This window comes from Ipomoea nil, unplaced genomic scaffold (assembly GCF_001879475.1).
Source record: "Ipomoea nil cultivar Tokyo-kokei standard unplaced genomic scaffold, Asagao_1.1 scaffold0418, whole genome shotgun sequence".
NCBI lineage: Eukaryota > Viridiplantae > Streptophyta > Magnoliopsida > Solanales > Convolvulaceae > Ipomoea > Ipomoea nil.
In genome coordinates this window covers 1605956-1633356 of record NW_017616846.1, presented here as the reverse complement: position 1 = coordinate 1633356, position 27401 = coordinate 1605956, and the positions used below count along the sequence as shown (strand labels likewise).

Genomic DNA, 27401 nt, shown 5'->3' with positions numbered 1-27401 from the left:
GAAATGAAGAGAAGGATCAGAAAATCTGGCTTGGAATTTCTCCTTGAGGAGAAAAACAAAAAAAGCGCACAGATATTTCAGCTTCGATCATCTGGGGAAATAAACATCATTTCCAACTCCTTCACATTTTGCCTTATAAAATAAAAGGATAAAAACGAAGTGACCATCACAGCATCAACCAAGACTTAGAACCAGAATTGAATAGATTGATAGATGTAGTCAGCCGGCCTAAACTATGGTTGGATGAAGAGAAGTGAGAAGAAAGAAGATCGAGACGGGGTTATATAGGTAATAGGATACGAGAAGCACTGCGCTAGGGTTTTTGGCCCAAAACCCTAGTACCCATTTTCGGTCCAGCGCTGGCCGCAGGGCTAGCTGTCAAAATGGGCCAAAAGCCCAAAATCACTGAGTTGGAACCGTTTAACTAACAAGCAACTACGGAGTAGTATATATGTTCGCAGTAGATCACGATTCAAAATACACAATTTACATATTAAATATTCACAATTTTATAAAATGTAAATTGTAAATATTAAGTATGTAAATTGTGAATATGAATAATATCAGCCACATATAGGCTTGACACGCTCCCGCAAGACTGAGGATCCGTCGGAGACTTTAATCTTAGACCAACATTGAAAAAACAAGGGACAACCAAGTGGCTTGGTGAAATGACATGAAATGACCGATTTGTCCTCATAATTAAATAATTAAAAATAATCTACATTTTTCCGGCGACATTGTCAGTGATTTGGCTGGGAGGATCAAATGTGTTAAAAATTGCATAGTTACGAGACTAAATTGTTAATTTTTAAAGTCAAGTACTTAATTTAACAAGACTTCTATACTCACGGGACCAAAAGTGTAATTTTCTCTATTTTTAATTTTTAACCATAGCCACCTAAAATTAAATGGTTGAATAATAATGAGACAGTGACTCTTCTATATGAGAAATTATGAGATCGAGCTTCAACAGTAGTGGTGTTAATTAAATTAGACAAAATGTGAAATTGAGTTTTTGGCAAGTCTTAAGTTTAGGATTATATCTTCTTCATATATCCATTTCCTCCCAGGATAGGATTTCTGTGCAAAGTCATGTTTTTTGGTCAAAAGAATATCCTCACTGCACCAAATAAAGAAAAGAATAATGGCCATGCCCACCACCTAGTCGATCTAATGTCACAAATAAAAGATTACGTTTGCTTCCAACTAGGAATCTCACTTGCATGCCAAATGTTCCTTTCTTTTGCCACTCCATTGCTAGAAAGATTTGTTCTTTTTCCTCCTCACACATTACAACTTTTCTTGACTCAATCCATTTCCAACCTGGTTGGCATGCATTGTAAAAACAAGGATTATTTAGCGATTTCATCTATAAATCCCATGGAAACCACACAAAGATTACAAAACCAGTATTCAAATCATTCTTTTGTGGATATATTTACAACTTAATCTCTCTGAACAATCCAATGGCTGCTACTGCTGCACCCATGTTGAAGAGGTCTGAGTCAATAGCTGATAGCATGCCGGAGGCGTTAAGGCAAAGCCGGTACCATATGAAAAGGTGCTTTGCCAAGTACATAGAAAAAGGGAGGAGAGTGATGAAACTCAAGCATTTGATGGAGGAGATGGAGAAAGTGATAGATGATCATGTTGAGAGGAACCAACTCTTGCAAGGCTTGCTTGGCTACGTTCTCTGCACTACAATGGTATTCTAGAATCCCAAAATTTACTGCTTTACTGCATTTATACCTATTTGTTTCTTCTTCTAGTATTTCTACAAACAAAGATGTGTGCACTAGCTAAGATGGCTAAAAATACAAACTTGTAATAACCACAAGGTTACAAGTTCGAATCCCAGCCCTCTTGGTTTGAGCCGGTCAACTATGGGCAACCTAGGCTGGTTTACCTCCTTATGGTCCTTTGCCAGCTTGGGGCACAAGGAGGTGGGATTTACCCGGTGCACACCCACGGGAAGATGTGTGCTTTAGTTTTGAAAAAAACTCTATGAATGGAATTTTGTAGGAAGCAGCTGTTGTTCCTCCACATATTGCCTTTGCCACCAGACAAAATCCTGGATTCTGGGAATATGTAAAAGTGAATGCTTATGATCTATCTGTTGAGGGGATTTCAGCTACAGATTACTTGAAATTCAAAGAAATGATTGTGGATGATGATTGGTATGTGTTTTACCTTCCCTTCCCTTCTAGCTTGTTACTTTCTGTCTGCTTATATACCATTAAATTGTTTGGGAAGGTTGATAGGACTTCTGGGCATGTGCTTTGCAGGGCACAAGATGACAATGCACTGGAAATTGATTTTGGAGCAATAGATTTCTCAATTCCTCACTTAACTCTGTCGTCTTCGATTGGTAATGGGCTCGATTATGTGGCAAAATTCCTGAGCACAAAGCTAAATGCTAAATCAGAGCTAGCACAGGCTCTTGTGGATTACTTGCTTACCTTGAATCACCAAGGAGATGTATGTTGGAAAAGACTAAACCTTATTAAGATACTATTGTAAACGATCTTAGGAGAGGTGGCATGGCAAATGTTCAAAGAAAATTTCTTTATGCTTTGCAGAAACTCATGATAAATGAGACCATCAACACTGTCCAGAAGCTTCAAACTGCGCTTGTTGTAGCTGATGCAGCCCTCTCTCTGCTGCCCAAAGATACACCATACCAGAGCTTTGAGCTGAGGTAAAATTAACTTGTATGTCTCTATTCAATTCCCTGATTTCAGATAGGCTGGAAATCTTATGGTTCATGTTTAATAGGTTCAAAGAGTGGGGTTTCGAGAAGGGATGGGGTGATACTGCTGAAAGAGTCCTGGATACAATGAGAACATTGTCTGAGGTGCTTCAGGCACCTGATCCATTGAACACACAGAAATTCTTCAGCAGGCTCCCAACGGTGTTCAATGTCGTACTATTTTCTGTCCACGGGTACTTTGGACAGGCAGACGTGCTTGGCATGCCCGACACTGGTGGGCAGGTAGGTATTTGTATTTGTGTGTTGAGCATATAGCCATTAATGTGCAATCCAACTATCAGCTTAGACTTTTAGTTGAGATGGAGCACATGCTTCAATTTGGTATCAGAGCTATGCCAAAGGTGCGACTACGGTCCACGTGTCCCACCAACTATCAGCTTAGGCATTTAGTTGAGATGGAGCACATGCTATAATTGTGTGACTAAAACGACTTGATTCTATGAACCAGACGTGTTGTTTGAGTTTGGTTTCTTCTTCTGATGCATATAGGTTGTTTATGTTTTGGATCAAGTGGTAGCATTGGAAGAGGAATTGCTTCTTAGAATTAAACAGCAAGGTCTTAATGCCAAGCCTCAAATACTTGTGGTGAGTGGCATAACATTGGTGAGAAGTTTTGTTGCAATTGATGCTCGGTTTGCTAAATGCTTTTTCTGTTCTTGGTTGTAAGGTAACCCGACAAATCCCAGATGCAAAGGGAACAAAATGCAACCAGGAACTCGAACCAATCCTCAATACAAAACATTCTCACATCCTTAGAGTGCCATTTAGGACAGAAGATGGAGTACTTAATCCATGGGTTTCTAGATTTGACATTTATCCTTACCTTGAGAGATTTACTCAGGTATCTGGATCTGCTTGCCATCCATTTGAAATACTCCGTAATACATTGTGTAAAAAGATGTTTGCTGAATCTCAGTCTGTCATAAATATTAGGATGCTTCTTGCAAAATCATTGAAATGATGGAAGGAAATCCAGATCTAATCATCGGTAACTACACCGATGGGAATTTGGTGGCATCACTCATGGCCAGGAAACTTGGGATAACTCTGGTACCTCCCTTCTTTCCAGTTTGATATGGCATCAATCTGTGGGATTTTGTTTTTCTTGGTATATATATATGACTATGTTTGTTAACACTTTTTGTTTTTTTGGCAAGGGTACTATTGCACATGCTCTTGAGAAGACAAAATATGAAGATTCAGACATGAGATGGAAGGAATTTGAGCCCAAATATCATTTCTCATGCCAATTCACAGCTGATATGATTGCCATGAATTCTGCAGACTTCATTATCACAAGCACATACCAAGAAATAGCTGGAAGGTAAGCCAAGGCATTCCACACTTCATTCTTGTTTTATCACTTGGAATCTTTATTTTTCCTAAGCTCTTATTGTTAGTGGTTAACCCAGCAGCGATATTGTATGCAAAAGAAACATTTTAGTAACTAGAAGTCTGAGCAGATACAATTGTGTTGGGCGGAGGCCGGTGAGGGGCTAAATCCAACACCAGGTGGCTAGGGGGATTGTTGGCGAGAGGCCTGTAGCCCTGTAGGGCCAAGTCCAATACCCTGGCTCTCGAAAATGTGATGGTATAGGAAATAAAGCGCTACTAGCTATAGTGCTTGATCTAACAAGTGGTATCAGAGCTAGAAATCTTCAGAATGAGCTCATGATGGACAATTTTTCAGAATTTGTTGAAGTTGTAGAACAGAAATCTTGAACTAATAATTCTGGCAATAATTTGAAGAGCATGTGAATGATTAAAGATTCAAGTCTTGTTGAATACGATTATTTTCAATGTTCTGCAGCAAAGACAGGCCAGGGCAGTATGAAAGTCACAGCTCATTCACAATGCCAGGCCTCTATAGAGTTGTTTCAGGCATTAATGTGTTCGATCCAAAATTTAACATTGCTGCTCCGGGGGCAGACCAATCTGTCTATTTCCCCTACACGGAGAAGCAGAGGCGCTTCATCTCATTTCACCCCTCCATTGATGAACTTCTCTTCAGTAAAGTTGACAATTATGAGCATATGTATGTTTACAAGTGCTGAAAATGAAGTTTTATGTTTTAAACACCTTCAGAAAACTATCTAACACAGATTGCCTTTTAAAACAGTGGTTACTTGGTAGATAAAAATAAACCTATCCTGTTCACCATGGCAAGGCTTGACACAGTAAAGAACACAACTGGATTAACCGAGTGGTATGGAAGGAACAAAAGGCTGAGAAATTTGGTTAATCTGGTTGTGGTTGGAGGCTGCTTTGAACCTTCAAAATCCAAAGACAGAGAAGCAGCAGGCGAAATAAGAAAGATGCAGAATCTGATAGAGAAATACCAACTCAGAGGTCAAATCAGATGGATAGCAGCTCAGACCGACAGACAAAGGAATGGCGAGATCTACCGCGCCATTGCAGATACAAAAGGCGCTTTTGTGCAGCCCGCTTTGTATGAAGCATTTGGCCTTACAGTCATTGAGGCAATGAACTGTGGGTTACCAACCTTTGCAACCAATCAAGGCGGCCCTGCTGAGATCATCGTCGATGGGGTTTCGGGCTTTCATATAGACCCCAACAACGGCGAGGAATCCAGCAACAAGATTGCAGACTTTTTCCAGAAATGCACCGAGGATCCAGATTACTGGGGCAGGATTTCAGCTCAGGGACTAGCGCGTATATATGAATGGTAATGAAAACAAGGAGGATCTTGTCTCATTGTCTGTCTTCTGACCCATGACCTTTGGTCTAACTCTGATACCAAATTGAAGCATGTGCTCCATCTCAACTAAAAGCTTAAGCTGATAGTTGGATTGCACATTAATGGTTATATACTCAACATTTATAAATTAACCATGTATTCGGGTTTGTGCAGTTACACATGGAAGATCTATGCAGACAAGGTTTTGAACATGGGGTCAATATATAGCTTCTGGAGGATATTGTTTAAAGATCAGAAACAAGCAAAGCAAAGATATCTCCAAGCCATTTACAATCTCCAGTTCAGAAACTTGGTAATTTTTCTTGTTGCATAACCTTCAAGCTTAATTAAACAAGACATTAATACGTATTTCCTCCATAAATCTGCAGGCAAAGAACATTACATCCAAAAGCAATGATGCTCCAAAACCAGAACCAAAACAAAAGCCCAAACCACAGCCCTCACAGAGGTAAGCTACTTAACTTAGCCTTTTTTCGGCTCAGACTTTTTTTCATGAAGATAAATTCCAACTCCCCAGATGTGTTGTTATTAAAGGCAGTTTCTTTCTTTGTTCTAACATGCACCGCTAACTAATGCAGTTGCTGTTTCATTTGATTCACGAGTTCACAGTCCACACTACAGGGGTAAGAACCATACATTATACATACATACATGCATACATATCAACTGGGAAATGGTTGACTAACTTTCATTTCATTTCCAGGCTATTTGGGGCTTAAAGGATCAAAGAAAGATTGTGTTCTGAGAAACAGAACTAGATATAGCAATGTGATGATTATTATATACATGAAAGCTATAACAAATCTTTATATTCTTTTTTTAACAGTTCTATTTGGCTTTAAATTATGTTCTAAAAGCACATATATATAATAATAAATGTTCATTGTAAGTGGTAAAAATTCACACAAGATTCATGTTTCTGATGAACCCTGGAATCACAAAATCATTTGAATATCCTAATATGATTGGAGAATGGAATGAACAATTCTAATATATTGTAAAGACATTTTTTTTAAAAAAGACAGAAAATTCTACTGGCAAGGTATAATGGTTGGCTCCATGGCAGTGGAAATATCTCTGTCACACATTTCAGGGCTGATGCTTATAACCCCTTCTCCCTGTATTATATAATAATACATTATGAATAGATGGAACATCTTTGTATATGTATATATATACACACACACACACATATTAATATATTTACATATAAATTACCTTTGCAATGTTTCTGAGGAAGGTGGTTTGATAATTCCCAGAGGGAAATAAAGCTTCAATCATGTCTGCTAAGACCAACTGGGGCTGAGAAACAGCTCCATCATACCAATCTTGACACAAAAATAAATATACCATAAAGGAAAACAACATTAGACTTGTACTAATTTATATAGAGAAAAAAAAAACACAAAAAAACAAGCGATCGAGGTTTCTAACTCACCCAGGACTGTGTAGTTTTGTACCCTTTTATCATATCTCCACAAGCTTTGATTCGAAATGAAAGCGAGACAAGATTGATCTTCGACATCGATGTTCCCAAGAAATGTGGAGACATTGTATGCCATTGGATCATAGGTGTATGTTTCATCAATCACTACATCCACAGTCTACACAAAAAAAAAAAAAAAAAAAAAAAAAAAGAGTTTCAGTAAAAAGCTGCAGAGAGATTGGAGATGGAAAACAGTCTCAAACTTACACATAAGATGGCATGGAAATCTTCAATGTCATCAGGTATAGACATGTTGTATGTGATTTTATTAATGGAGTCGTCCACATTCACTCCACCTGCATCCTCCACAAACTTCATCCCAAAACACAACCAACTTTAATGTTAAATTATATGAACCAACAATGTTACTAAAATTAAAGAAATATGATATATCATTAAAATTTACCTTTAGCTTGTAATCCTCTTTTGTGAAAGACCATACCCCCTCCTGCACAACAACATAGTACAGTTTGTCAACATATTGTTTTCTTTACTTTCTGTCATTGTTATTGCTTCTTATTATTCTCGTTAATCTCAACATTCTGGATTCAAAAAGCCATAAATGGTGAGTCAGAACATTACATTGTTGTACTCCATCCAAGCTACTGTTGGTTTAAATGAAGCAGACTTGCCGGTTGCTGCTTTACTCAAGCACAAATAATTGCTCTTTATCTGCCAAAAAACCGAGAAAAAATAAAAAAACAAAAACAAAAACTGAACAAAACTTTATTCTAGTACTACTAATGACCATCTTGATAAAGTAGTAGCTAATTAATTAAGGATTTGTCTGATAATCACTGTACTTACTGCATTATATACTTGGTTAGCTCTGTATTCTTGGTTTGAGTAAACTCCCACATACTTGATCCACTCTGCACGCTAAACATCCCACCAACAAAAAACGACTTTCATCATCTGATCTTAACAAAAAAATCTCTGATGCCAAATGCTAAAGTTGTGTTTGTTTGAGTGAAGTTATTTAGAAATCGCACCTGGAGAGGCGCCCCCTCGCCCGAGGGGACGAACGTCGCAACGTTACAGGGTTGTGCATCATCAGTGTTGGCAGTGAAGTGGACTACATATTGTTTGAGCTGTTGAGAATCACTTTTGTTAATGGTCTCTACTTGCCCATCATGGTATAGTTTTAGTGCACATTGTGAGGCCACCATATCTGATGTCATGCCTTTCAAGTTTCCCAATATCCCTAGCAGCTGTATATATGTGCATGCCATGCAATTTTATTAACTATTATTACAACAAAATCAAATAAATAAAACCCACTTTTTGTTCCTCGATTGTTGTTTGTTATCTAATTTAATCCCTTGTTTTTAACGAATGAAGGGACGTGTAATCCTTTTTTTTTGTATGATAAGGAAAATCTGCATTTACTATATATCCGAGGATATTTATTGGGTAAACGTCAAAAACTGTTTTTGGAAGTCAAACTTATAACGTTATAGTTACTAAATCAATAATCTGACTAACTTAATTATCCAGTTACATGAAATTATGAATGAAAACGAAAGAGTGAATATCAAATTAGAGTTTGAACCTTACTAAAGCATTGATATTCTCACCTCGAAGAAAGAAACTGTAAATCAAAATAAAAGAAAATAAAAGTATTAATTATGATTTAATAAATTTAAAATAAAGATTCTAAAATTTGTATAGAAAATAATATATATACCTGGAAAATAGTAGTCAGACTGTATTGAGTAGTTTGCTAATGGGATGACGAATGATTTTATTCTAGACGTGCAATATTTAGTCCTGGTTGCCATCCTTGTATTGTTCTGCAGTGATGAAATTAATTTAAAAAATGGTAAAAAAAAAATTAGTTAATCTGGCTTTGATACTCCATACCAAACTGTATATATACATATGCCAACCTCCTAACCAAGTTAATATAATTCCGAATCCAACATCAAATTGTATATTAATTCGCACAAAAATCCAACCTAAACTTAAACCTCTCATATTAATGACAAGAAATTGAACATCACCATATCAATCCAACCTAAACTTAAACCTCTCATATTAATGACAAGAAATTGAACATCACCATATCGTAAAATTAAGTCTTAAATAAAACTTTTCATCCACTAAATCAACATTGCGAAAACACCTTAGGCTTGTTTCAAGCTCATTATATTTTTGGTGAGGCGATGGAAGGACAAGTACAAATTCTTTTTTCTGGTCCGACCCGTGACCATTCATGTTCTAACGTCTAGGTCCTCACAATATGTTAATATAATATAAATGACGGAATATAATTATTTGTACTTTTCTGCAATCATTATATCAGTTTTAAATGTTCCATTTCCGATCCTGCGCCTATTCACATGTTGGCAATGACCGACCCCTTTTCCCACAACCTACCATTTTCATGTTAATTGAATTTTTTGGTACATGAAACATAACATTATTTTAATAAAATCTAAACTTAAATCTTCCCAAAAAATGACAATTAATTACTCCGTAGAATCTAAATGTGCACTAACGTACAATATCTGAGTCTCTTTCCCAATCAAAATTTCCATTATTATTCTTAAATAATCCACAAGCTAGCAGAACGCAATCATTATTATAGTTGTATGGACCATACTATCAATTGATGTACATTCAATATACAAATAATGTACTTTTAGTGTATTACAAATGTACATTATATTCAGAAAAAATACATTTTATTTTGTATAATATACATTCAGCACACAGAATAATGTACTTTTTATTATGGTTCACACAGCAGAACTATGGTACACACAATAATTTGTGAGCAAAACGTGAAACTAATTAACATTGAAAAAGTTAGTTGCTTGTAAATAAATAAGATTTTGCAACAACAACTAACTGGATCAATTTCAAATGTAATTAATTACTCCGTATAAGATAGCGATCGAAAATGGGATACGAAAACATGAAAGAAAGATGAGAGTGAGTATATATGTAGGTACCTGAATGAGGAGATAACTTTTGCCATCAAGGCTGTTCTTGATGACCTTAAAGGACTGGCCATAGTATATCCTAAAGTATGAAGCGTCTGTCGCCTCCGAGATGTTGCCAACTTTCACGGTCGGCGTAGCCGCTTTTGCGCTTCCGACGTGCGGCGGCGCTCCAATAATGCCGCCGCAACAGAACAAAACCAAGAAAAGTAGTTGTGCCGCCCAGAAAGCAGGTGAATGTGATGATAGAGAAGACGACATGGATAGATTTATGGCCGGCCTGCAAGTAAATGAAAATGAATCAACACTAGCTAGCTTTAGCTTACCCTTCCACTGCCGATAAAGAGGAGCTTTTCAAGTGGAAGAGGGGGTGGCATGGGGCCCAATCATTTTATTATACCTTAAATTAATTTATATGATATCAATCAATTAGTATAATATTAATTAAACCCATTAACTATTTCCTATTGGGGATGACCCCGTCCAATTTAATCAAACTGTTGACTTGATCGATAATTATAGCAGTAAGAGCGATTTAGTAACATTCTTAATTTGAGTCATTTAGTTATGGACAGTTTTATGAGTAAACTCACTCAAAACAAAAATGTCATTTTCTACTTTTGTTTGTACAAATATTTAAAAATCTATATGATATAAGATAGGATGGTGGTGCCAACTACTATGTAGTGTGATGACATTTCGGTTACCATTCTAAATGAGTGGTCATAAGTTCGCATCATGGTGGTGGAAACTTAGATTCTTTGGGCTGAAAAAATGTTTGAGAAAGTCCATCAACTTAAAGCCTAGCTTACTCCAGTGGCAGTGTCTGAATCTCACTGAAAACCTTACGATTTAGCTCTTTAGCTGGCCGGTAGAGATTGACAAGATGACTTGCGATTTACCTCTTTAGCAACTGTTTGGTATAAGAGTTGATAGAGAGAGTTGATGATTCAAGAGTTGAAAGAAGAAGTTGAGAGTGTGAATGGTGAATTATTGGATTTGAGAGACGTAGGCACGTGTAAAAAGGAATTGTCCCTTATTGGGCGGGGGAGTGGTTAAACCAATTCACTCTCACCCGTGAACTCAACTTTAAATATTTTTGCCTTTCATTACTTGTCATCTTCTATTCATTGTTTTGTTCTACCATCTATCATTCTTTTCCTTAGCTTGTTTTGGCAACCCACCATTCTCTTACCATGTGCTCTCCACTGCCCACTCTTTCACCACATTTAGCCAAAGCCCTTGCTATTAAGGAAGCTTTGTCATAGGTTAAGGAGAGGGGTTTTGCTAATAAACTTGTCCTATATATATATTCAGACTGTTAGGGTGTTTGTAAGTCGTTAAACACTATATCCATTAATTTTTCATACGCAGGCAGGTTGTGTGATTACAGAATGCCGTGGTCTACAACGACACTGACACTTTGAAGCAGTGCCTTTTCAGTATATTCCTAGACCAGTGAACAAGTTTAACCATGCTTTGGCAAGAGCCGTTCTCAAACCGGTACTCTTAGTTGATTGTCTTTTATTCCTTCATGTATTAAACATTTGTTTTAATTGAAGTTTGGTTTTGGTTTTTAAAAATAAAATAAAAGTATAGATTAGTCATTCTTCCCAATTATAGATTAGTCATGTTCATAGTTGTGAATGATTGTGTATAATATCAGATCACCAAGAAGCAGACAAGAATCATGTGATTGGATCTATGATACACTAATTATATTTGAAGTAGTTGAAGAATAGCACTGCCCATATCAAGAAATCCGATTATATATATTTGTGGGCTTTCACTTTTTGTTGGATGTGATAAGGCACGTACAACACCTTAAAATAATAAAGCACAAACAATAATATAATATATAATGCAGGTAGGAAAGATAATAGAAAATGGGTGCTCCATTGTTCCCTATTAATTAGCTTTTGAGTAGAGACAAAAAGAAAGTAGACATACACATGAATGAGTGTTGGATGCATGCCTTCACGGCTCACCTTAATTACTTTGGAGTCGCAGGCTCTATAGTACATCCTTTCCATTATTCACTCATAAAGCTAAGTCATAAATCGATCAAGTAAAAATAGTTATATATATATATATATATATATATATATATATATATATATATATATATATATATATAATTGATATTATTCTATGATGTTAATTGGTACCGATTTAAATAGTATTGAATAAAATAATGTGTGGTGATGGTCTTAAGCGAGTAAAAGTTTAGAAGGAATAATGGGTAAATAGACTTTTGATTTTTTTTTTTTTTTTTTAAGGAATAAGGTTCAAATTGGTCATTGAACGTAACTTGAAAATGCAATTAGGTCACTGAAGAAAAAAAGTGCAATTAGGTCACTGCACACTCCAAAAATATATAATTAGGTCACTGAACAATCCAAATGTATGCAATTTCACCGAATAACGGGTTACCATTAATTTTAGCAGGTTACCTGCTTACGTGGCAGATAAGTTGACATTTTAACTAATTTTTAATAAATTTTTAAAAAATTAAAAAATAAATAAATAAATAAATAAAAATTAAATAAAACGATGGGGCAGCCACCCCAGGAAGAGGGGGGTGGCCCCGTTGTTTTTTTTTTTTTTTTTTTTTGTTTTGTTTTGTTTTTGTTTTTGATTTTTTCTAAATTTATTAAAAATGTCAATTCAGTTGCCACGTAAGCAAGTAACCCTGCTAAAAGTGATGGTAACCTGCTATCAGGTGAAATTACATACATCTAGAGTGTTTAGTGACCTAATTGTACTTTTTTTTTTCCATTCAGGAATCTAATTGCATTTTCAGATTACGTTCAGTGGCTAATTTGAACATTATTTATTTTTTAAATGAGTTTTTACCCATTTTGGTCCCTTGACTATGGCCCATTCTCAATTTTGCATTCAGACTTTTAATTGCACCCAATGTGATCCCTCGACTTTTAAAAATTACCCCAATTTGGTCCTCCGTTACCTTTTCCATCAATTAACCGTTAAGTTGGGGGGTATTTTAGTCATTTCGTTGTGTTTTGTGGTTTATGCTTTCTCTACGTCTACCCATCCCTATAGCAGCCGGAGCAGCCAGAGACATCTCCACCCGCCGACACCCCTTGAACCCCAGAAACAGAGATGCCACTAAACGTCATCACAACTCCGACCTCCGCCAGCCACCGCCATTGCAGAAGGCTCTGTTCTGCACTCGTCGGAGCTACCCACGCTGGAGTTCTGCTACTGCCGGACGAGAACCAGCCGAGCTCACCGCCGATCACCCACACTTGCTGCTACCGTCGATCTGCTCTGTTTTACTGTACATCTTCGCCTGCTGCCTAGCGGGAGAGGGAGAGAAAATCGAGGAAAAAAGGAGAGGGAGGTGATGGAGGAGATCGCCGGAAGAAGACGACAGTACTCCATTGCGGCCATGCATGGGCAATCGGAGTCCACCGTTGGAATCAGTGATGCTAGGGCTGTTGATCGCCATCGCCAATTTGTTGATCGCGCACCTGTTGCGAACTCTCAAGTCGCCATCGTCAATGGAGGTTCTGATCCCATATTTCCCAGCTTCGTCAAAAGAAACACAGTTGACTCTGATCCCATATTTCCCCATTTCAACGCACAAGCTCTTGTGATCACACCTCACCACCGCACAAGCTCTTGTGATCACACCACAGTTGGCTCTCATCCCGCTTTCTCTCTAGGCGGAATTTTCTTCCAACGCGCTTGGCTTCAGGGCGTTTTGGTCTCAAAACCGTCTCCCTCCAATAATGATGTCGGCCGCTTCCTCCTCGACGATGGCATCGGCGTTATCGAACTCAAGCTCTATGGTGACTACTGACTACCTACAAAGCGATGCCTGGGAATTAGGTATGTATGTAATGGTTGTTGGAGGATATGGTGACTACTGACTACCTCCAAGATGCTGGTCTCGCGGCTCTCTGTTTGAACAACTGATCGGAGAGAAAGCTAAGCCCAAGAGAGAACAAAAACCACACAACACAAGGAAATGACCAAAATATCCCCAAACTTAACGCCTGGTTAATGGAAAAGGTAACGGAGGACCAAATCGGGGCAATTTTTAAAAGTCGAGGGACCACATTGGGTGCAATTAAAAGTCGGAATGCAAAATTGAGAATGAGCCATAGTCAAGGGACCAAAATGGGTAAAAACTCTTTTTTAAATTGTGCTTTGGTACAAGACCAGACTTGGTTAGTTAATTTCTCAACAATACATTTGACTATTTGAGAGTATTATGTTGAAATATGAACTAATTAGTCTTAAAAAAATCCGAGTGTTTATAATACACAGGGGAGGTCTTTGCCTTAGATAGGAGGGTACCGCGTTAGGTTGGCTTAACATAGCAGCGAAAACCTCCTCATCTCTGTAGTGGAAGGATTTTGGTTGGGAGGAATGGATTAGGAAGGAAATGAATTGTAATTCGGTGGGAAAAGAATAAGGTTAGAATAATGTAGAAATTCAAATTACATGGTTTGGTAGTAAGAAATAGAATTATTGAGAATGAGAAGGAAAGAGTGATATAAAGACTAAAATATCATTGTGTAATAATAATAATAATAATAAGGTCAACTAAAGGTATTGTTGTCATTTCATCACTTTTTTTTTTTTAATTTTCTTAAAAGCATTGAATTGCAATTCATAGGGGTAATTCATAGGATACCCCTATGAATTGCAATTCAACAAAAGTAGAATATTATAATTCGGTGAAATTACAATTCTCTCAAACTAAACGACGTAATTGAGGCCTTTATTGAATTACAACTAAATTACGTTCAACCTAATACTTATGGGTCGTCCAAATTGAACTACCATCTTTTTATTTTATTTGAACCCATGTTGGGCTAGAGTCTCTGTTAAAGCGGTCGAAAATCCCATCCTCTCTGCAGTCGAATGATAACAGACCGGTCCATCCTCATTCCACTCGCAAATTATGCTGTGCAACCGAATGCACCTTGCAAGGTGCATACGGTTGCAAAACGGCGCCGTTTTGGTTAAAAAAACGCGCGTCCCACTTAAAGAAGAAATCAGGTTCGATTCCCGGCAATAGCATTTTTATATATCCAGAAATTCATAACTATATAACCACAATTTCATAACTATATATCCACAATTTCATAACTATATATCCACAGTGAATGAATGAAGTAAAAATCCACAATGAATGAATGAATGAAGTAAAAATCCACAATGAATGAATGAATGAAGTAAAAATCCACAATGAATGAATGAATGAAGTAAAAATCCACAATGAATGAACTAAATATCCACAATATATGATTGAACTAAATATCCACAATGAATGAACTAAATATCCATAAATTCATAACTATATAACCACAATTTCATAACTATATATCCACAATTTCATAACTATATATCCACAGTGAATGAATGAAGGAAAAATCCACAATGAATGAATGAATGAAGTAAAAATCCACAATGAATGAATGAATGAAGTAAAAATCCACAATGAATGAACTAAATATCCACAATATATGATTGAACTAAATATCCACAATGAATGAACTAAATATCCACAAATTCATAACTATATAACCACAATTTCATAACTATATATCCACAATTTCATAACTATATATCCACAATAATGCTATTGCTGAGAGTCGAACCTGATTTTTTTTTTTAAAGTGGGACGCGCGTTTTTAATCAAAACGACATCGTTTTGAACCGTATGCACCATGCGCATGGTACATTCGGTTGCACAGCATAACTATTGCATTCCACTAGCGCTTAACGTTCTAATCAAACCACCATCCTTTTTTAAATTTTATTTGTACCCATGTTGTCGAATGTGCATGGGCTGTAGCCCAATAAACCCCATACCAACACTTTATATTCGCTTGGTAAAATACGATTTTCATGTTTGATTAGGTTATGTAACTTTTTCAAGGAATGTTAGATAACTTCCGCATTAAGTTTTTAGCTATTAGAAGGGAATGTGAGATTACTCTCCAATTTCTTAGGTAATCTCACATTCCCTTGTCTTATTACTAATGTTGGGCTTTGGGCGTTTTAATCAATTTATCTTATTACCGTTGTTTTATTTACATATCTTAGTTTTAAATTAAACACAAGAATCTAACATTCCGTGAACCAAACGCCCCCTTAATGATATCAAAGGTAAAATTCCTAATATAACCAATTGTTATGCCATGAATCCGGGTCCAAAACAACGTTGTTTTGCTTTAAAAAGATGTTTGAATTTTTTTAAAAAAATGCTTCCTTATTTGTCGTTTGTCTTCAGAATTCGTTCCTCTATATTCATAATTATATTTTTGAACTCTATATTCAAAATTTTAGAACTTTATATTCACAATTTTAGAATTAAATATTCACAATTTTAGATCTCAATATACCAAATTACCAATGTTGAAAAAATCGCTAAGCGCCCTCTAGGCGTCGGGGGACCGCCTAGGGCGCCTAGGCGGGCGCCTAGAACGCCTAGGCGGGCGCCTAGAGTGCCTAAGGCGGGCGCCTAGCGCCTAGGTGCGATTTTTGCAACAGTGCAAATTACAGAACTCAATATTCACAATTGCAAAATTCTATATTCACACAAAAAATATCATTGCTTGAGAAAACGGTGCCACTAACGGCACCGTTATTCCAAACGCGCGTTTTGGACCTGGGTCCATCTTGCAAGGTGGACCCGGGTTCATAGCATAATTTGCCAAAAATAAATCAGGCCAACACTTTGTCCCTTAATTAATTGGACCATCCTGGTGTGAATGAGAATTAATCTAAGTATAGTACGGACTTAAAGGTGCATCTTATTGTCAGGACATGCTCAGGACACCTTATGATCTAACAAAAATAATAATAATAATAATAATAATAATAATAATAATAATAATAATAATAATAATAATAATAATAATAGGAATTGACGAATTTACCTGATTGTGTATTCCTTTCTTGGTGGAGTTAGTTTTAGATTGTCATTCAATTCCTATTCTAATGTTCACATCCAATCCAAACCAACAGAATAACTTGTACTACATACGTAATAATACGCATTATATTCTGATGTATGTGACGTTTGTTTGTCATTCTTTGGGTACAACTCAAGTAAAGAATGTGATCGATAGTTATTGGTTGAGTCATAAGACAGATCGAAGAACATATATAGATTCATTGTTTTAAAAAGTGGATAGATAGTACGTACTATGTATATAAGATTCTGACAAACACACGCATTATCAATATCTCACCGCGGATAGCTTTTTGTTCTATCTTTCTTTACGATTGATCTCGTACGTGACAAACACAAAATCTTGTTTGTCTTAATTTAAAAAAAAAAAAAAAAAAAAAAAACTTTATTGAAATGTGATGACTAGTATTAAGTCATTTAAAGAAGACTGAGTTTTAATTTTTGTATTTTTATATAAATTTTAATTTCAAACGTATTGATGACAGGAATTCATGTGAGGTTGGGTAAAAGAAAAAAAGGAGTATGGTACTCATTAAGTAATAGTTTGATATCAATATAGGCATATCAAACCCTTTATCACTACATCAAAAGTTATAATTTTTTTAAACTTTCACATCTATGACCATTTGAATTACCTATACGGACCAAAAATTATAATTTGAATTACCCATACGGATCAAAAATTATAATTAGTAGTGAAAACCCAAATTTATTTCCTTATGATAAGTCTCATCTCATCATCATATCATCATTGCAAATAATTGAATCACTAAAGTGGTTGATATTATAATATATATATATATATATATATATATATATATATATATATATATATATATATATATATATATATATATATATATATTTTAATTTGGAAATAAATGTCCATTAAGATTTGTACTGTTATCCAAGTCAGACTCACATGCATATACAGTCTCCCAATTGAATAAAATGAAATAATTAAATTAAACATTATATTAAAGTTGACTTGACTCAAATAATATTATAGAATGAATTGATGTCCTTTCTACCCATCAGTGCAATGAATCTATCCCTAAACACCAAAAGAGGGCATTTGTGAATCAAATTGGATCCATTGTAAGCCTCTTTTAGGAATACACTACTCTTTACACCTTTATTTGTAATGTAAAATATACCGTGTTGTTTGATGAAGCAAAGTAGGAGCTTAGCAGGCAACCGATATTCAGAATGGAATGCCTCGAGTTGAGCGGATGTCAACCGCTTCTCCATAGTCAAACTCAGGAGTTCATGAAGCACGCCCACCACTCTTTTTCGAGCTTTTGGATCAGCGATGTCAAATCTCCTAGCGTTCAAGTATGGAGATGGAAACTCCATCTTCTGCCATCTCACAACTTCCTCGAGGTAACCCTTGTTTGGCCTGAATCCAGCAGGGAAACTCACGTGAAATGCAAAAGGACCAGAAAAGTTCCCGTCTTTGGATGTTCTTGTTGGCTTTATACCCTCTTCCAACTTGGATTCCCTTTCACACGCCCATCTTTCCTCCCTGGCAGTGACTGCTAATGAAGAATCCCAATTCTCCAAGTGAAGATAATCCCTACCGTTAACCCCTTTCACCGAGAAAAATTCTGGGTATTTTGAGATCAAAGAGTTTTTGTAGTCAGGAGGCAACCCCAATTCATTTTGAATCAAATCAAAATTTGCCAATGGCACCCGACAATCAACTGACAACATTAACAACTTGCGTAGATTCTTAATCAGAATGGGCTCCATTTCCGCTCTCACTTCACCTTCATCCACTGCAATTTCTTTAGCTTTTCTACTCAGCATAACCGCCGGAGGTGTTCCACCAGCACAAGTGACATAGAAAACTGTAGGGTACTTCTCAATCACATTCATGAAATTCCATTTCTGAACAAACCCAACTTCCTTCTCGAGGTCTCTCAGAAGGAGGCTCTGGTTTCTTTGAGACTCAATTATGGATTTTAGCTGTAGAATCAATGACGGCTTCTTCTGAAGGTCCATAACTCGGTCCAGCTCATGAACTCTATGGTAAATCTTCTTCTTGGGTCGCCCTCCACCCGTTTTGTACATGATTTGTAACCACATGTGAGCTGATTTCCTAAGTGAAGCTGGGCTGAATGTTTCGAACCATTTTTTAACCATTTTTGCAGGGAAACCGAAGCTTCTATCAGCACCCGAATGCCCTTAGCGTACAAAAACTTGGCACTGCCTACATGTTTGGAGTTTTACACTTTTATACAATTCACTTGAAATCCCTACAAATCTCTAGAATATCAACTTAAAGATTCAGACTTGTCCTCAACAGGAAACCACAACACAGAACAGTCACTGCACAAAATTTTCTACACATCAGACTTTTGAGCAAAAAAGCTGCAATCTTTATCAGCCAATTCAAGTTCACCCACACAACAGAATACCATAAATTAAAATCCAAAACTTCCAATTCCAAAACATGGCTCATAGACTTACAACATACAAGTAAAGCAACAGTATCATAAACATTAAAGACAGCTAAAAGATCTCAACCAAAGCAAAACCTTATCTAGACAGTGATAACCAGAATATGAAAGCAACTGGATAATTTCCCAAGAAAATAAGAAATCAACAATTCAACATACAATGTGACATGATTTAATCATTTATATTTTATATCACTTAGAAACAAAGAAATTAAATTAAAAGGCAATAAGTAAAACTGATTTACCTGCCCAGACGTGACTGTGGGTCGCCGGTTCTGCCCAGAGGCCGTCGAGGAAAGACAGTGAGCGTCGAGCACGGGTGCAATTTTGCGATGTGCGTGAAGCGGTGAAGGGACGGCGTTGGATTGTTATGAATTATTTTAGGGATTTAGAAATTTTAGGGGGGAAATGGAGAATTAGGGAAAGCTGAGGAAGACAACGGGAATAATTGAGTTAATTATGGAAATGTTTCATTGATTATAATAAAATTATAAATTTGGTTATTGACTATTTTTTTTTATCAATTAATACTTTTAGTGTACAATAATTTGTGATTCAATGGCACCAAATTGTTCTCTTATAGGGGAGGTGGTGGGTTCAACACTTGGCTCATATACTACATTGTAAAAAAGCTCTTCAATCAATTTGATTCTCTGTTTGTTTTGCCGTTAGCCATCTATTAACTCGAGACAAAAAAAAAAAAAAAAAAAAAAAAAAAAAAAAAAAAAAACTCCTCAATCAATTTGGTCATCCGTTTGTTTTGCCTTTAGACATCTATTAACTCGGGACCAAATTGATAATTTTACTATAGTCAAGGGACCATTTCAGTCATCGCATGTACCATTTCTTCCGAAAAGTTTTATTAAAATGGTCCCTTGACTACAACAAAATTATTAATTTGGTCATAAGTTAACAAATGTCTAACGGCAAAACAAACGGATGATCAAATTGGTTAAAATTTTAAACGTTGAAGGACTTAATTAGTCAAAAAAAAATAGTCAATGACTAAATTGGTAATTTTATTATAGTCACATGATCATTTTGGTAATTAATTTGGAATAATTGAATGGGAAAGTTTTACCTTGAACATATTTTTTGGAAAGAAAATGTTGTTTTAGGGTGTTTGGTTCATAGATTATTATTATTATTACTAGTAGGTGCACCCGCGCGCGATGCGAGGCTACTGCTATTAGAACCTGTTGCATACATATTACAGGTGATTGAGAAGAATGAAAAAACACATACATATTAGAACCTTCTGCATTTAAATGTTTAGATTCTAATGTTGAGGTAAATGAAAAAACACACAGAAAAAAAATTAAATCACTGGAAACCTATTTTATACATGTTCTGTTATTATATTTTTTAAAAATATTTATTGATAATAGTAATTGAAAAAAATTTCACATCATAACTGAAAGATATTAAGTACATTTATGTGTAAACTAATGAAGTCATATTTTTTCTCAATAGTTAAATAAACAATTTTAAAATTTTAATTGCATTTGAACTCAAATAAACCTGAAAAAATCTGACATATAAATTGAACACAATGGATGTTAAATCTATACAGTATACCCTAATTTATCCGATAAAATACATGCATATAAAAATAAAAAATGTATAAAAACCGCACATTAACAACAATATTGCACAGAACAGATCTTTAAAAAAATTGCTTCGGAGCTAACTATTTGTTGATATACTCTTAAATTTGTAGATATGAAAATCGTTGCATGTGTAAAATCTTCTTAAAATCAAAATAAAGACATCTGTCAAAACAATTTTATACACATTAAATGCAAAATTAGAAAACTGTAGTTTTACCTGCGGCTACCAGAATATTTCGCTGACTGCAAATCTACACCGCCAAACGCACTGCGGGAAAGTTGCGGTTTTCCGTCTCCTCATTGTTGGTTTCCGCACGACGAGGAACCGCAGCGCTAACGCCGGAATCTGACGAATAACCGCAGTGCCAGTGCCGGAATCTAACGAAGAAACGCAGTGCCCACGCCGGAATCTGTGGGTAATGAATGAGTTGTGAGTCGGTTAAATCAGTGCTGAGAAGTAATTAGTTAGTCAATGAATAGGCGAAAAAAAGGAGATCGAGAGAGATGAGTAGAGATTATAGGTTGAGCAATTTGTTTCTGGTGAAGTTTCCAGAAACGAGGTTTTTTAGATCTTTTATATATGGGCCGTGGGACCCTGATTTGGGCTTGTGGTTAGCATTTTGGATTGGTAGGATGATAAATGGACTGATTGTTACCCATGTCTGTGTGTGTATAATTGTTTAATAAATGGGCTGATTTTTTTTTAAAATAAACAATTCAATTTTTTTTTTGTTAAATAAACAATTCAGAGTTTTTATAACATAGGATACATGTTTATGTTGGCCCAAAATTATTGGGTGATTATTTATTTAATTTATTAAATTGTATTCTAAATTATTTTGCAGTATGATTTATTTTTTTTTTTTACTTTTTGTTCGGTTTATAGTAAAAATGTAAATTGAAAATTGTATGTTATTTTATTTATATTAGTAAATACATTTTATTTATATTGAATAGATGTAAAGAATATTGATGACTAAAATTATTCCTATGTTCGTTGTGAAGATCGTGGCGTGTATAAATGCAATGACAATCATTTCTTGGAGTTCTTACATTTTCGTTACCTAGAGTGTTTTTTTGTTCGTAGTAATGGTACCTACAATTCAAATGTTTCAATTATGTAATTTTTCAGGATCGATCTACCTCTGAATTTATGAAGTTGTATGATCTTCCCATGTGTTGTAGGTCAATGTGCTGTAGGTCAAAGAGAATTATATTTGAACTATTGAGAAGAATTAAGAATCAAGAAAAAATAGCAAAGTTAAAATTCAAGTTGAGAAGTATATTATGATAATGGTTATTTTCGAATAAAATCATAATAATTATGGTAATTAATAAATTAATTCACACATTATACTTTTATTAATATATTTTTTATAGTCATAATATAAATTTTATCTAAATCAAATAAGGAAAGTAATGGTACACATTATCGACATAATTAAAGAAAATTAATCATACACATATTACGTCCATAGTTAAACAAACATCATAATTAGCATAATCTATATCTATACTATAATTAAAAACAAAATATATGTGCACTGTTTTGATAATTGAGGGACAACATTTACGCCACTCATAATTCAGGGGTGACATTGATAATTGACATAATATAGAGCGACATTTTTTACAATTTTCCCTTAGCATAATCTATATCTATACTATAATTAAAAATAAAATCATATTTACTTGATTTCCCGCCCAGATAATAATAAATAGTAGAGGAATGAAACAAAAATATTTCACAATAATATCTTTCATCATCAACTAAAAATAGAATAAAAATTAGGTTAATTTATAAAAGAAATGAATATTAATAATTGTCTGAAAATGGAAAATGGAAAAATGAACTGAAATTAGATTAATTGAAAAGGGAAATGATAATTAATAATTGACTGAAAATAAAAAAAATATTCCATAATTGACTAAAATAAAAAAAAGAAATGGTTAGATCATTGCATTTTAATTTTTCACAATAATATTACACAGTATAATACATTAAATCACAATTATGTCATAAATCTTTCCCAATTTTAAACAATTGAACGAAAATTAAAAATGGAACGAAAATATTTCAATAATAATATTTTACATCGTAAAATAAAGGTAAATTAAAAATGAAAAGGAAATATTTCAATAATAATATTCTATATCATCAATAATAAAGGCGTATTTAAAATAATAGTAAAGGTAAATTAAAAATTTGTCGAAAATAAAAAATAAACGAAAATATTTCAATAATAATATTCTACATCATCAATTAAAAATGGAAAAAAAATTGAGTAAAAATATCACTACATCTGATATTCTAATTAGCTAATTGACTGAAAATAAAAAAGAATAATTGACTAAAAATAATATGATATTAGTAATTGACTAAAAATATAAAAATAAATGAATATTAATAGTTGACTACAAATAAAAATGATCCATAATTGACTAAAATGAAAAAATAAATGGTTAGATCATTGCATTTTAATTAAAAATGGAATGGAAACTAAAATTGGACGGAAATATTTCAATAGTAATATTCTACATAATAAATAGTAAATGCATATTTTAAACAATAGTATATGTAAATTAAAAATGAAACGAAAATATTTCAATAATAATATTATACATCAACAATTAAAAATGAAACACAAATTAGGTACAAATATCACTGCATATGATAATATAATTGAGTAATTGACTAATTTTTTGCTTGAGAAACTAACTGATGAACAGTTAGTCATCTACGATAAGGTGATTGCTGACATCGAAACGAAGAAGGGTGGCATGTATTTCGTTTATGGTTATGGTGGAATAGGCAAACGAAGAATTTACGAAGTATTAGTAATGAAGTGGAGGTTGAGAAGTTAGATAGTTTTGCCAAGTGGATTGCAGATTTAGGTGATGGAAAACTTGGGGAAGACAATGGTGTTGATTGCAATATAATGATACCATCTTCCTTTGTATTGGGAAATGAGGGCGATCCCATTAGACAAATTGTTGACAGCACATTTCCTGAATACCATTCTGGAAAGATGGATGCAAGACAACTTGAGAGTAGAGCGATTCTGGCTCCAACGTTAGATGTTGTCGACGAGGTGAATGAATACATGAACGGTATGAATCAAGCCTCAGCAATAACATATTTGAGTTGTGATTCTGTTTGCAAGTTAGAGACAATAGTTCAAATATAATCCTCTTTGACCTACAACACATTGGAAGATCATACACGCCACGATCTTCACAACGAACATAGGAATAATTTTGGTCATCAATATTCTTTACATCTATTCAATATAAATAAAATATGTCATAAATCTTTCACAATTTAAAACAATTGAACGAAAATTAAAAATAGAACGGAAATATTTCAATAATAATATTTTACATCATAAAATAAAGGTAAATTAAAAATGAAAAGGAAATATTTCAATAATAATATTCTGCATCATCAATAATAAAATAATAGTAAAGGTAAATTAAAAATTTTTCAAAAATTAAAAATAAACAAAAATATTTCAATAGTAATATTTTACATCATCAATTAAAAATGGAACAAAAATTGAGTAAAAATATCAATGCATCTAATATTGTAATTAGCTAATTGACTGAAAATAAAAAAGAATAATTGACTAAAAATGAATATGATATTAGTAATTGACTGAAAATATAAAAGAAGATGAATATTAATAGTTGACTACAAATAAAAATGATTCATAATTGACTAATATGAAAAAATAAATGGTTAGATCATTGCATTTTAATTAAAAATGGAACGGAAACTAAAATTAGATGGAAATATTTCAATAGTAATATTCCACATAATAAATAGTAAATGCATATTTTAAACAATAGTATAGGTAAATTAAAATGCATATTTAATAATGTGTAATTGTTTTGTTTATGGAACGTCAATAAAATATATTTTATCGTTTAATACATCTAACACGCTATTGATCCTATATCTTCAATATAGCAATCTTTTATATATTGCATCATAATATCATGGCCGTGCAACGCCGTTTTGGCAATCTATTGGGCGTCAGCATATCAACTGAGGAGATTGTTTGTGACATTGCTAATGAGCAGTTGCATGGGTAAACCGGAAATAGTTTGGTATGCTGTGTGGCAACATTTATCAGATGATGCACAATTCAACGTCCGTAGACAACTGCAGAATAGAGGTAATCATACATTTTACAATTTATTTTATTAATACTGATAACACAATATTAAGTCAAGTTTAACGTAGGTATCTTATAACACCAAATTTTTATATAAACGTATGCAGATTTTGTGTTGACCGATTCGCACAAGACGAACTTTGCCTTAGTAGAGATTGAGAAGCTATTATCTACTCATGGTAAGAGTTTGAAAGACTATCCTGAAATGCCTACGGCAAATTTTGGGGCCTTAAACGTTATTGCAAATAGGTTTATTCAAGAAGAATCAGCATACGACTGTGGCGAACAGGAGAAAGAGAATCAGGAATTGGTAAGGCAATTAATAGAAGAACAAAATGTCATATACAATGAAGTTTTAACTGATATTGATTGCCAAGATGGGGGGTTATTCTTCGTTTATGGTTATGGAGGGACCGGTAAGACTTTTTTGTGGCGAGCACTGTCTTCCGCATTAAGGTTTAAGAGTGAAATAGTGTTAAATGTTGCCTCTAGCGGCATGTCTTCGCTTTTATTACCTGGTGGGAGGACTGCACATTCTCGATTTGCTATACCGATATCTGTTAATGAAGATTCCACATGCAACATAAGTCACGGCAGTCAACTGGCAGAGCTCCTTGTGCAAACCAAGTTGATAATATGGGATGAAGCTCCAATGATGCACAAATTCTGTTTTGAAGCCCTAGACCGAACTATGCGGGATCTGTTGCGCTTCATAAATCCAAGGAGTTATGATATGACATTTGGTGGTAAAACAGTTGTTTTTGGTGGCGATTTCAGGCAAATTTTACCAGTAATTCCAAAGGGTACCAGACAGGATATAGTTCGAGCAAGCATTAGCTCATCATATCTCTGGAAATTCTGTAAAGTTTTTAGGCTGACTAAGAATCTACGATTGAGAAGTGTTCAATCAGAAAACGAGGGTAAGGAGATTGAGGAATTTGCAAAATGGATAGCTAATATAGGTGACGGAACAATTGGTAGTCAACGTGATGGTGAGTCCGAGATTACTGTTCCAGAACATTTGTTGTTGAAGTGCGAGGATGACCCTATTGCTACAATTGTTGATAGCACATTCCCTAATTTTAGACTGGGAATTGGCAATTTGTCATATCTTAATGATAGTGCAATTTTAGCTCCAACATTGGATGTGGTAGATGCCGTTAACCAATACATGAATGATCATAATCCGGTTGAGGGTAAGACATACTTGAGTTGTGATTCTGTGTGTAAGTCAGATTCAAATGTTGACATGTTAGCGAATTTGCACACTCCGGAATTCTTGAATGCCTTGAGATGTTCTGGAGTACCAAATCATGCTTTGACTTTGAAAGTTGGATCACCTGTTATGCTATTGCGAAATATTGATCACACACTAGGATTATGCAACGGTACAAGGTTGATTGTTACAAGGTTAGCTGACCACGTGCTGGAAGGCCAGATCATGTGCGGTACAAATGCAGGAACCGGAGTATTGATTCCTAGAATGTCACTTACACCGTCAGATCCAAGATTGCCTTTCAAATTTCAACAAAAGCAATTCCCTTTGATGTTATCCTATGTCATGACAATCAACAAAAGTCAAGGACAAACGCTTGCTAAAGTGGAGTTGTTGAAAAAACCTGTCTTTAACCATGGGCAATTGTACGTAGCTGTTTCAAGAGTTAGTAACCCCAGGGGTTTGAAAATTTTGATTTGCGGGGAAAATGTACCATGTCTTAGTACGACTAAAAATGTTGTGTACAACGAAGCCTTCAATAATGTATAATAACATTCCACAATTTATTATTTAAAATTTAGTATTTTTAAAAATATTATGTTTCTTATTCTTATTATATTATACGTAATATTCTATGTACTATATAGGTAGCCATGCATCACATTGTTTCAACAATGAAGTCTTCAATAATGTCTAATAAAATTACTAAATTCATACATGTGTAATAAAATTACAAGTTTTTCATTTCAAAATTTTTCTGGTTCAAATACTCTATTTTCTATACTGTATATATATCATACTATATATAGCCGCGCATCGCGTGGGTACACCTACTGTACTAGTTGAATCACTAAAGTGGTTGATATATATATATATATATATATATATATATATATATATATATTTATTTATTTATTTATTTATTTATTTATTTATTTATTTATTTTAATTTGGAAATAAATGTCCATTAAGATTTGTACTGTTATCCAAGTCAGACTCACATGCATATACAGTCTCCCAATTGAATAAAATGAAATAATTAATAAGAAATAGATAA

At 34.5% G+C, this 27401-nt stretch overlaps 4 protein-coding genes across 6 annotated transcripts; 2 read left to right on the top strand and 2 right to left on the bottom strand.

Annotated features, from left to right (window-relative positions):
* The first annotated feature begins 1098 nt into the window (after positions 1-1098).
* Positions 1099-6502, top strand: LOC109172636 (sucrose synthase 7-like). The gene is made up of 15 exons (XM_019321835.1): positions 1099-1709; positions 2026-2180; positions 2289-2481; positions 2583-2701; positions 2779-2995; positions 3263-3358; positions 3441-3614; positions 3707-3823; positions 3931-4097; positions 4584-4808; positions 4893-5459; positions 5646-5784; positions 5861-5940; positions 6071-6115; positions 6196-6502. Exons 1-14 carry the CDS (start codon positions 1470-1472, stop codon positions 6084-6086), a joined length of 2505 nt encoding a protein of 834 aa, XP_019177380.1. The 5' UTR covers positions 1099-1469; the 3' UTR covers positions 6087-6115; positions 6196-6502.
* On the bottom strand, positions 6379-10242 carry LOC109172638. The gene is made up of 11 exons (XM_019321837.1): positions 9936-10242; positions 8666-8771; positions 8556-8569; positions 7971-8189; positions 7786-7857; positions 7561-7650; positions 7385-7426; positions 7186-7290; positions 6931-7096; positions 6711-6820; positions 6379-6610 (listed from the first exon to the last, which is right to left on the bottom strand). Exons 1-11 carry the CDS (start codon positions 10182-10184, stop codon positions 6524-6526), a joined length of 1260 nt encoding a protein of 419 aa, XP_019177382.1. The 5' UTR covers positions 10185-10242; the 3' UTR covers positions 6379-6523.
* A 7598-nt stretch (positions 10243-17840) lies between these two features.
* On the bottom strand, positions 17841-21504 carry LOC109172735 (protein ROOT PRIMORDIUM DEFECTIVE 1-like). 3 transcript variants are annotated; one of them, XM_019321976.1, is made up of 2 exons: positions 19586-19621; positions 17841-19090 (listed from the first exon to the last, which is right to left on the bottom strand). In XM_019321976.1, the coding sequence occupies exon 2, from the start codon at positions 19021-19023 to the stop codon at positions 17872-17874; it is 1152 nt and encodes a 383-aa protein (XP_019177521.1). In that variant the 5' UTR covers positions 19024-19090; positions 19586-19621; the 3' UTR covers positions 17841-17871. The 3 variants fall into 3 exon arrangements, 2 of the variants coding, with proteins under 2 accessions (XP_019177521.1, XP_019177520.1); XM_019321975.1 differs by having other exon boundaries at positions 17841-19209; positions 19586-19615; XR_002052784.1 differs by lacking the exons at positions 17841-19090; positions 19586-19621 and adding exons at positions 20319-20536; positions 21168-21504.
* Positions 21505-23889: 2385 nt separating this feature from the next.
* Positions 23890-26893, top strand: LOC109172491 (ATP-dependent DNA helicase pif1-like). Its single transcript, XM_019321647.1, has 3 exons — positions 23890-24113; positions 25034-25128; positions 25236-26893. Exons 1-3 carry the CDS (start codon positions 23890-23892, stop codon positions 26891-26893), a joined length of 1977 nt encoding a protein of 658 aa, XP_019177192.1.
* Positions 26894-27401: the final 508 nt, after the last annotated feature.